At 43.2% G+C, this 11,729-nt stretch overlaps 1 protein-coding gene across 6 annotated transcripts in view; it reads right to left on the bottom strand.

Moving 5' to 3' along the window:
- Positions 1 to 11,729, bottom strand: part of SYN3 (synapsin III) — a 509,993-nt gene continuing 498,264 nt past the window's right edge. For all 6 annotated transcript variants that reach the window (XM_074391364.1, XM_039463248.2, XM_074391367.1 and 3 more), the window contains exon 14: positions 1 to 8,677. In XM_074391364.1, the coding sequence (XP_074247465.1) occupies positions 8,545 to 8,677 (133 nt within the window). In that variant the 3' untranslated portion in view covers positions 1 to 8,544. The remainder of the gene's footprint in view (positions 8,678 to 11,729) is intronic.

Below are 11,729 nucleotides of genomic sequence, written 5' to 3'. Positions count from 1 at the left end.
TGGTGTTCTTGACTTTTATTACAGAAAGATATGTAATAAATACTCAGAACAGATTCACAATGTTACTTGGACATTTCAGAATTATCAGAGAACATAGTGTAGGCAGATAATTTTTATAAGGGGTTTCTGTTGTTGTTGTTTTTTAAGTGGTACTCTGTCTTCTGATAATGGCCTGATTTATGAAATGAATGAAAGCAGAGCTAGTTTGGTTGAACTGGACTTGGGGTGGGTGCTTTGGCCACACACCCACTCAGTCCATCTCTTTTCTCTCTCTTCAGGTCTTTCTTGGTTTCTGTGGTAAAACTTTCTGGGCTATGAAGCAATGCTGTTCAAAGGCCATTCGGTATTAGGGACTCTTGTTGTGGCTCCTGGGATGAGGTGGTTATGATTTTGTTTTCCTTGTGTTTTGAACACTTAGCCCCTAATTTGTAGTCTAAGTAGAAGATCTCTTTTAAATAAGTTTTGCTGCTTTGAGTGCTAATCAGGTACTTGTTCTTCAAAGATAGCCTCTTTTTATTTGAAGAATATTTTGCTTTTCAGACTTAAATACACAAAATTCAAGATTTATTTCTTCTACAACAAGAAAAAGGCCAAACACAAATGACTTATACAAATGACTATAGAAACATGCTATAGTGACAAAATCTGAATCACAACATAGGAATAAAACACTACTAGCATCTGCAGAAAATTGGAATATTGCCAATGTCTTCCTGCTTTTTTAAAAATTCTGTTTTGCATATAAGGAAATGGCTTGGAATGTTATGTGCTGCAAGAATATTTTGAGTCCTACATACAAGTGAATTTTTTTTTGCTACACACGTATATTGAGTTTTTTTTTTCATCACAGTGAAGAAAATTCAGTCAATATGATTTTCTTGAGGCCATGTTACTTTTAGTAGCTTAATATATGTTAAAAGGTGGGGGTTGTTAACATTTCTTTCTGTGGTATTTTGTAATATCTGAGCTACAGTACAGCCTTTTAAAAATGTGTTCACTAGATGCCATATGGCTTTAACTGGGTCTGATTAACAAGGTCGTCCTGAAGCTTTGTTGGGTCAATATATATTCTGCTTTTCTTTGTGGCTTTGCAATGTTGCACTATGCCGGGAGTGTATGTATGTGTGTAGTGGGCATGGGAGGACATAGTGATGACCAGAAGCACCAAATACTATAAAACAAGTGTTCAGAACGCAGTCTTTTTTGAGTGGTCCTTGAGAACTCTATGGATGGTGCTGGTGTCCTGTGGATACTAGTGCTGCTCTCCATCCTCACCTCAGACTAACTTGCAGATGTTTCAAATCTCTCGTAGTTTAGGATATTGGCAGTTTGCCTAAATCTAAATTTGCAGATCTCTCACAATAGTTTTTTATAATTCTTAAGACAATCCTCAAAGCATTTCCTCTTGAAAACCTGAATTTATAGTTAGAAGCTTGTGAAATCCTACCTTCTTGTCATTCAGCTGAGACTGTTGAGCTGTATGTGTTGCTGGTGTGTAATGAGAGGGAAGCAATAGTTTAGCAATTAACCTATTCACTGCATGATTTTCTGAGATCACCTGGATGTATTATAATGGAAGCAAGAGCGGTTACAGTGCCATAGCAAACATCTTAGTAAGATGTGGTTCAACGTTGTTGACTTGTCCTACGACTTTCTGTAGCCCTTTATTTTTCCCTTTACTTTTATTAACAGGGGCTTCCTCTGCCCCATTCCCCCCATTTATAAATGAAAGATACAGATTTGACATGGCTGGGAATCAAATCATGGAAGGTGTCCTTCCAACTTAAGATTTTGAGATTCCTTGTGTAAAAAGTGTTGAGTTCTGACTCTGACTCTTGCTTGGGTCTTTCCAATTCCTGAGACCACTGCTTTGCTTGTTGCCTCTAATTCGTTAGCGGAGCTGGACATTTCTACTTTTTGCTCACTATTCTCAAGGCCCACCACTAAGGCTTGCCTTCCTCCTACTCTAGGCAGTAGCTGCATGATTACAGAGCTTCAGAGAGGAGCTGGGCAGGTCCCAGTGCTCTGCTTGCATTATGCATGAGCAGTGCTTCTTTGGGTAGTCTTCAGTTGACTGTAGAAGATATGGAGTGGATAAGATTATTGGGAAGTGCTGGGTGAGTCACATAGAAGAAATAATTAATTTTAACTGACTAGCTTAAATGTCACTCCTGAGATTCTCCAACAGGTTACAGTACTTAGTTTCTGCTATTCCATAGCAAAACATAGTATGTTAACTGAGTGCCAAAGAAATATGACCTTGCTTCTGCTCTAGACTCGGTGAACAACCGCGGAGAGCAGACACTGAGAATATGAGAGTCTGGAAACAAATTGGGAAGACCAATCTGTATAAAAATAATGAAAGGGATTTAGGATTTTCAAGGATTAAAACACATGTAGTCAGATGCAGTGGCTCACACCTGTAATCCCAGCACTTTGGGAGGCCTAGGTGGGAGGGTTGCTTGAGGCCAGGGGTTTGAGACCAGCCTGGGCAACATAGCAAAACCTCATCTCTATAAAATAAATGTATTTTATACATGTGTTGTAGAAAGAACGTTTAGTTTTAGATTGATTTCCCTTACAGGAATGCCTCACCAGTTCCAAGAAATATTTCCCAACCCCTTTCTTCTTTTCCTCTTGGCCTGATAATTCATCTCAATGCAAGGTCTAAGTGTCCGTATCTCATCTCTTTAAGCTGCGTGTCTTGTCCATGGAAACAGAAGGGAGCTTCTGTGTCTCTTATGCATTGTGTTTGAGAAATGAACAGCTTTAACTTGCTTGTTGCCCAGCCTTCCAATTTGTCTTTTACCAAACCAAAAGTGCTACCTTCTATTAGACCGAAACAATTTAATCAGCAGTGACTTAGGAGTCTAGGACAGCTTTTGACACTTAGTATAGTCAGTAACCAGCTAGCTTGCCTTCTAGGATAAAGGAAAAGCAGAGACGCAAGTGAAAGTGCTCTTAGGCAGTGAGCCATATCTCCAGGATAATTAAGCCACCACTTGTATCTGCAAGGCTGACTTAATGAGCTTAACCCATGACTAACCTGCATCCTTTCACCAATTCAAAACATGTAAAATGAGCCACCAGTGTTTTATGAAGTTGAATAAAGCATAAGAGATTAGTCTGTCCTCAGGTGCTGGAAGGGGCAGGTCCTGAAAGGACTCTGTATGTTCCTGGGCTGGTTTGAGCTGAGGCTGTGCTGTTTGGAAACTGTTCCCGTTGTGTGATGCACAGTCTGTGTACTTCCTTTCCTTGGTCCTGGACCTTTGCTGTGTAAGCTGTGGGGTTGTCCTGTTCTGCTCACTAAAACCTCCCTGACCAGTGCTGACAATGGCAACTGCCCTGCGGCTCACAGCCCTGCAGTCACCTCACCTTCTTGTGGGCCCCAAGGAGTGGTCTCATGTTCTCACTCTGCCTGCTCCCATTCTTTTTCAGATTCAATTTAGAACGCTTTTTGAGGTTGAAAACCTGCCATTGATTTTCTTCAGCTTTTTTTCTCAATTATCTCATTTGATTGGGTTTCTGTTGATTTGATTCTATTCCTAGGCAAGTGACTTCCATATATTGATGCTCTTAGAAAAACATCCTTTTACTCCAATCTTAATACTTTTGTTTGGATTTTATTTCATAGTTTTCTAGGAGGGCCAAGCTAAAACATGACCTAAACACCTGCTGGGTGCCAAGCAATGTGTTCTGAGCGTCTCTCTTATGGGTCATACACAAGACACCTGCACTAGCTTGCTTTCCCCGGGACTCCAAAAACTTCCAGAAGGCAGCTGATGTTCAGTTTTATGGGGTTTGCTGCTGTGTTTGTTACCATGTGAGTGAAGAGCTATCATCCCTTAAATTTTGGAAAGAAAGAACTGAATGTTAGTTGTAGCCTGAATGGATCTGAATAGTAGTTAATTCAGCAGGGACTGAATGTTAGGCTAGAGAATGTAGTAATAAAGAGAATATAAGGAACTGATGGAAGAGAAAGGATATTCCATGGTTCCTGGAAAGCTGATTTTACATTTAACCAAAGTACAGTACCATTTTATCATGCTGACAGGAGGAAGAGCTGGAAGAAATGTTCACTGGCTGGTAGAGTTGTCCACTAAGGCTGCGTTTTTAAATCCCTGCTCATTGTGCAGAGATCAAATAAGCCTTTGTTGTGTTTTAGCTTCCCCGAGTCAGCTTGGAGGGAAAATGCTAACCTTTCTCTGGGTCAAAGTTGTGAAACAAAGCAAAAAACAACAAACGTAACGTTTTAAGGCCGGGCGCGGTGGCTCAAGCCTGTAATCCCAGCACTTTGGGAGGCCGAGGCGGGTGGATCACGAGGTCGAAAGATCGAGACCATCCTGGTCAACATGGTGAAACACCGTCTCTACTAAAAATACAAAAAACTAGCTGGGCGTGGTGGTGCATGCCTGTAATCCCAGCTACTTAGGAGGCTGAGGCAGGAGAACTGCCTGAGCCCAGGAGGCGGAGGTTGCGGTGAGCCGAGATCGCGCCATTGCACTCCAGCCTGGGTAACAAGAGGGAAACTCCGTCTCAAAAAAAAAAAAAAAAAAAAAAAAACGTAACGTTTTAGAATCTATATAGCATGACTCCCCTCTCCCTCCTTTTTGCCCTTTCCAATTTCAAAATGTCACAATTACTAAAGGTTACATTTTTGGAAGGAACATGTGCTAGCCTCTGTGAGAAAACAGACTATTTTGGGGATCTGTGGTTGCTATGAGACCTATGTGTCCTTGGTTTCTATATTCATATACAGATCAGTGGGAAAATGATTTACATGTGTTGGCTATAAACTAGCGTCATGTCATGGATCTGGATATATATGTGCATGATTATAAAAATCAGGATCCCTGGCCTGATTTGGAGTTTGGAAAGAGTTTCTGCTACTGCAGTACACAGATACTGGAGTATCCTTTGAATGCTGAGGTGTGTCTGAGGCCAAGGGACAGAATATAGGAATATAGGAAAATTTAGGCCATGCAGTCATTATTCATGGGCCACTAGTTTTACTCACTAAAGGGCTGGGTTCCTAGCTGCATTGGAGACTATAGCACATCCATACATGTAGCATAGTTTCTCATTCAGTGACTTTCCCACACAGCCCAGCTCAGGGCTGCTGCTCTTACTTCTAAGTGCATTTAAAGTGGGGAGATTGACAAAGATGCAGGTTCTGGATCTTGTGACCAGAAATTCTGACTCCTTTGTTATGAAATGAAGTCTCATCTGCCTTTGTAAATAGCTCTGCCCATTGCCATGGTCCACACTTTGAGAAACTTTGTCCAGCCTATTACCACTCAGTTATGTGTTTCGAGCTATCTTTTATTACTAAGTGAAAATTGGGTGAGATTGTTGAAGAGAGACAATTGTCCCAGGTGTTTCCTGTGTTCTTAATCTGAAACTTGTGGACCTCATGGTCACACCCTGCCCTACAAGTCTTACCCTTTTATTCAGGATGTCTAATGGCATTACTTATTAATATTTGAAAGGTCTACCCCAGAGTAAGAAGGGTGGATTTTCTTTTTTAAGTGGAAGAAACCAAACTTCAACTCCTATAGCTCTCTCTGTCTGAATCTTGTAATAGACTACTGTTATAAGCAGAGCTCCAAGTCCTTTAATGGGGGAACCTCAGCTGCCCTTGTCAGGAAAGAAGCGCCCAGGAACCTCCAGGCCTGAGAGGCTGGTATTTTGGTTCTCTCAATATGTGAATTATACTAGTGACCCCTATTTTCTCAGGGACAAGTGGGGAAGCCATTCTCCTCTTGAAGCAGATCTCTAGAGAACTATGAACAGATAATGAAGCTACGGAATTTTAGGATGTGCACTTGTCAATTCCCAGTTATTATCCAGGCATGTATATGTGTGTGTGTGTGTTTAAGTAATGGGACTCCTAGAACCACTGGCAAATCATCAGACCTCACATTCATCAATATTTACACTCTCTTCTATTAGATTTCTTTTAACAGAATAGCTTTTAAAAGTACCCACATCTGACATTTTGAATTTCACCTCCTGTCTCTTTTCCTTATGCCCCTGTCTCTTTTCCTTGGCTTTCTTCAGAAGTTGCAAGGGAGTGGTAAAAGAATTAAGTGAGCAGCAGCAGGAGGATGAAGCAAAGTTCTACCGGATTATAAATGGTCTGATCTATTCCCTGCCATCACCTGACCTCCCCCAAGCATGACTGGGATGTTGACCCTGGGACCCCCATCTCTACCACCTTGGGGGTTTAGAAGAATGTGTTGAGAGTGATACCTGCAAAGCAGCCGCTTCATGTGTCTGACTGCCCACTGCATCATCTCAATTGCCTCTGGAAAGGATTCTGGCAGCTCCTGGCCAAACTAGTTCTGTTGCTTTGCACAGGCTGAGCAAAAAGAAGGGAGATGTGTTACTGGGCACAGTGAGCTCCAGACATGCCAGACACTCGGGGACTGTTCTATAACACAGAACTCAGCCAAACATAGGACGGAATAAGGTTGGTGGGCTTTTTGGGCACTGGAAAGGCTACCAGGCCTTTGCTTGTTCACCTCTCACCTCATACCATGGCTATTTTATTTGCCACTGATCCTTGCTGGTGTTAATCAGGCCTGAGCCTACCAGTCTCCAGCTGCCAAATTCTGGCTCCCAGTGGTCACTGGCAATTGGACCTATCTGATCTTTCTTATGCCAGGTCTACTATTTATTATTGAATCCAAGACCAAGGGTCTTGAGCAAGAGGCGAGAGGACTTCTGAATTAGCCTGGGCTCTCTTGCTCTTAAATACTGACCTGATCATGAGTGAGGGAAGACAGCAATGTGAAGATGACCACCCTAAAGGCCATGTGGCTCTCTGACAGCCAGGTGCACAGCTAGTGCTTTTGATACTGAGCCAGTCTCCAGCCAATAGCCTGTCAAAAACCAGCTTGAAGGTAGGCTTTTCTGAGATTGAGCGTTCTAAGTGACCCAATGCCCACAGAAGGAGAGAGTCTCTGGCCCAAAACCACTCCAGTTTGGTTTTGGAGGACCAAAAAGGAGGTGATTACTTTTATGCTCCTAGGGGCCTGGATGGATCTCAGCTGATTGATTACCAAGCAATCTACATTACTTGGACACAATCAGAAGCTGCTCCATGCCAGAGCCACTTCCATTTTTACTTCCCTCTCTCCCTTCCCTATGGACAGCAAGGGGAAGACATATCTCAGGTTGCAAAGTGGCAGGTAAAGGGCTAGCATGGCTATGTTATAGCTTCTTGGTCTCTCTTTGGGACCAGGAGAACTTCTGGCACCTACAATGTTTCTAGCACCAGGTGCTTGGTGATTTGGATCACCCCTGAACTCTATCTGAGCATGAGAGGCAGGGTGGCATGAGGGAAAGATCGCTGGGAAGGGAGACTACTTTTTCCAGCTCCGCAACTAACTTGTTGAGTCAAATCAGTTTCGATTTAACAAAGCTGATTTCTTTCCTGCAGGAATTCCAAAAGCCTTTGACGTATATTATATACAGTGCATCTCCAAAAAAGAAATACAAACTGATTCTTAAACACATTTGACCATGGGGCCATTTTGAAACTGAGTAACTTACCAACATCTTGCTGTACAGAGTTTGTGAAATGCCACACTAGAAGTGACTATCATTACACTTTGGATTCTATGGCATTGATCTGTTGATTCTCTCTGGTTCCCAGTAGAGCTGTAAAAAGGAAATGGCATCCCTAGTGGGAGGCCAGAGAGACCAAACAGTGGTGTAACAGAATGGGTACAGAAGCCCTAACCTAACCCTTTTCTTGGGAAGTCCAGGGCCTCCTTCTCTTCTATGAACTAGTTGTTATTCCTACAAGAACTTGTGATCTGCTCTTGGCTGTCCAAATAAGAATAATGCTCTGGGTATGAGTGGCATTACAAGGGTCCCTCTGTTTCTTTTGTGTTCCGAAAGACCCCAGTTGTCACACAGGGTCTGGTTTCTTTTTTGGCCTCAGGACCCCACTAGTGGCTGGATGTGATGGGGGCCTTTGCCTGCCTGGTCTAAGGGCAGGTCTTGAGCGTGGATGGAACTAGCATGGGCAGGTGGTGAGTTCCCCTGGCTGGGATTTTCTCTTTTTGTTTGCAAAACACTGTTAAAAGATTATTGCCTCCTATATTGCTGAGGTTCAACTACAGTGTCCGCATTTGATGGAGGTGGGGCAAGGCCTAGAGGGGGCCTTTGCCCAGAGGTGAGCAAAATGCTAATAAGAAATGTGAAAACTAGCCATTCGCAGACATCTCACTTGGTTATCTGGCAGGGAAGCAGGCATGTGGGTAGGCAGAGGGATGTGATACCCATCTCTCAGGCCTGTTTTGAGAAACCTGGAGGCTCTCAAAGGCCCACCTCTCAGTCAGACAATGCTGGAATGTCACTGTAAAGGAAAATGGGAAAACATATAGATAATCAGATCCTGGGTCAAAGGCATTTAGAAAGTATGTTCTCAGGCCCTCCATTCTGTTCCCATCAGGAACCAAGGCTGAGAAGGAAGATGAGGCAGGAGGGGGACGAGTGTAGCAGAGCACTCTTCCCGTCCCAGCCTGGATGGCGTTAGTCAGAGAACAGGCTGGCGAAAGACTTCCTCAGGTTGCGGATGGTTTCGGCCTTGGCTTCATCTTCACTGGGGTTCCCACGCTGGGAGGTGTCGGATGTGCTGAGGCTGTTAGTCAGGGACTGAGATTTGCTGAAACAGAAAGTCAGGGGGGTTGGGGAAGACAAGGTGAAGACTATCAAAGAAATGGGTCCTGGGGGCTTGCCTGTAAGCCAGATGGGCAACCCCATCACCATAAGGACGTTAAGACTGGAAACCAGGCATTCCAATGCTTACACAACGTTAGGTACATCACATACACAGTTTAATCTGCAAGGTGGTTGTTTTCCTCATTTTTTAGGTTCAGAAATTGGGGTTCACAGAGTCAAGTAACTTGCTCAGGTCCTCACAGCAAGTAATGGGGGAAGCACCCAGAGCTCGCATTCTTTCCATTACACCAGGCTCTTTAGGCAGCAGGCACTGTTGGAGAGTAGCTTGGCTGCTCTCCTGCCTATGGATACAAACCCACTTTGTAAACTGCAATGTGCTGTATCAGCATCAGGTTATAGTTATTTCCAGCATTTGTTTAGGTATCAGGAGGCCTGTATTCTAGAACCTACTCTGCTCGTTGATGTCTGTGGCCTTGGGCAAGGAACTTACCTTCTCAGGGCTTCCTTTACCTCACCTGTAGAGTGCAGGCTATGTCCTGCTGACCCTCAGGCTTCTTCCAGCTCTGACATTCAGGGCTTCAATTCCCACCTCTTCTCCAACACCTTTATGGCCAATCTGTCCCCTACCCCCTTTTGGAATTCTTTTTTAGTGCCAACTTTTTGAATGGCAGGTGCCATTCTGAGTGCTTCCCAAATGGTAGCCTGTAGCAACTGCTTGCTGAACACTTCCCCCGTGCTAGGGGACAGGGGTATAAAGATGAATATGCTTCAGGCCCTGCCTCCGGAGGCTCACAGTCATAGGAGGGGAGGCAACAGACATAGGAAGAGATGATGTAAATATGTCAAAAGTTCAAGAGCTCTGCATGGGATGCTGTCATCACATTAAAAACTTGGGACTTTAAAGCAGGGACTGTCTTTTATTCCTTGCTTATTGCCCCTCAGAGAGTCTTATCTAGAACAAGGCACAGAGTAGGTATTCGGTAAATACCTGCTGACTTGACTTGAACCAAATTCTTTAAAGCAGTAAGTCAGGAAATTTACATGTTTTTAGCTCGAATACTGTAAGGTCAATGACCAAACCTGGTTGAAGGCTCAGAGCCCTTGTCTCTCCAGTGATTAGCTGGGCTGATCTCCTTATGTGGTGACAGGCTGTACGCAGATAAGTCTGTAGTGCCAGCAGCATTCTAAGCACGAACTGTGCATAAATTTGTTGCAATACCTATAATAACCCTGTGAGGCTGTTGTTCCCATTCTGCATGTGAGGAAATTGAAGCACAGCAAGGTTAGGCAACTTAGCTGAGGTCGTGTAGTTTTCAAGACCCAGGCATTCTGACTCTAGAGTCTGTGTGTCAGCTCCTATTTCATATTACCAGGAGGGCCATTTGCTAGCATTTGTCAAACTAAAAAATACATTTATCCTTTGATCTAACAATACCATGTCAGGTTATTTTCTCTAGAGTGAGTCTTGCAACTATGAAATATGTTCAGATTTATTAACTGTAGCATTATTTGTAAGATGAAACCAAGTTTCTATTTGTGGTGGATTATTTAGATAAATTATAGTACAACTGTACAGTGGAATGCTATATAGCCATAAAAAATAAAATTCCAATTAACTGGGTGCTCCAGGATTTATTATTAAACATGAAAAGCGGGGAGCAGAATGGTGTGGATAGTGAATACTCCTGTGTATGTAAGAAAATGAGGGAGAGGATTCGAACATGTTTAAAATTATTCATGCAAATATTTTATTTGCATAAATAATTATGCAAACCATGCAAAATTATGCAAAAATAATTGTGCAAATATTTTCATTTGCGTAAGGAAGCACTGAAAGGACACATAGGAACCAACAAAAGTCATTTCTGGGGACAAGGTGCAGTGAAGCATTGGATGAGAATGGGGTGGGAATGAGGCTTTTCAACATAAATCTTTGATATCTTTCTTTCTTTCTTTCTTTCTTTTATTGAGACAGAGTCTCACTGTTGCCCAGGCTGGAGTGCAGTGGCGCAATCTCAGCTCACTGCAACCTCTGCCTCCCAGATTCAAGCTATTCTGCCTTAGCCTCTTGAGTCGCTGGGACTACATGTGTGCACCAACACACCCATATAATTTTTGTATTTTTTAGTAGAGATGGGGTTTCACCATGTTGGCCAGACTGGTCTCAAACTCCTGACCTCAGGTGATCCACCCACCCTGGCCTCCCAAAATGTTGGGATTACAGGCGAGAGCCACCATACCTGGCCTGATATTTTTTTTAGATCTTTGAACCATGTGAAGATATTACCTAATCAAAAAAATTGTTGTTAGCATGATCCCTAGACTGGATATCCTGGGTTCAATCCCAGCTCTTTTAGTTATTAACTGGAAACTTGGGCAAGTTATTTAATCTTTCTTTTCTTACTCATCTGTACAGTGGGGATAATAAATAGTTATTAACTCCTAAGCTTGTGAGAACTTAAAAAAAAACAAGTAGGTAAAGTGCTTGGCACATAGTAAGTAGACAACAGCTGTTAGCAGTGAACTGTGATGATCAACATTTGGCCTTGAAGGAAGGTAGAGCTTTCTAAAGAACCGTTACTTGGGACCTCTCTTTACAACCTCAAACCAAGAGATGGGCCTGAGAGGAAACAGGATGTATGTGTGTATTGTGATGGATGGCTTACAAAAATGACTGCAGTGATTCCTCTTGTCCCTGTAGCCTGCCCTTTTGAGATGTGACTTCCCGACTCCTCCCACCGAGTTTATTTCCTACCTCTTGAATGTGGGTTTGGCCCTGTGATTTGCTTTGACTAAAAGCATGTGATAGAATAACACTTTATAAGCCCCAAGGCTGGGCCTCAAGAGGCCTTGCAACTTGTACTTTTTTCCCTTTTTAAAAGCAGTTCTACCATGTGAGAAAGCTCGGCTTAGCCTTGGAGAGGATGAGACCCCATGGAGAGAGAGGCCTGGCTGACAGCTAGCACCAACAACCAAAAGTGGGCGGGGGGCCTTCTTGGACCATCCAGCCTCAGTGAAGCTGCTGGATGACTGCA

This window comes from Saimiri boliviensis, chromosome 21 (genome assembly GCF_048565385.1).
Source record: "Saimiri boliviensis isolate mSaiBol1 chromosome 21, mSaiBol1.pri, whole genome shotgun sequence".
Classification (NCBI taxonomy): Eukaryota; Metazoa; Chordata; class Mammalia; order Primates; family Cebidae; genus Saimiri; species Saimiri boliviensis.
This window is presented reverse-complemented; position numbering and strand designations above follow the sequence as displayed.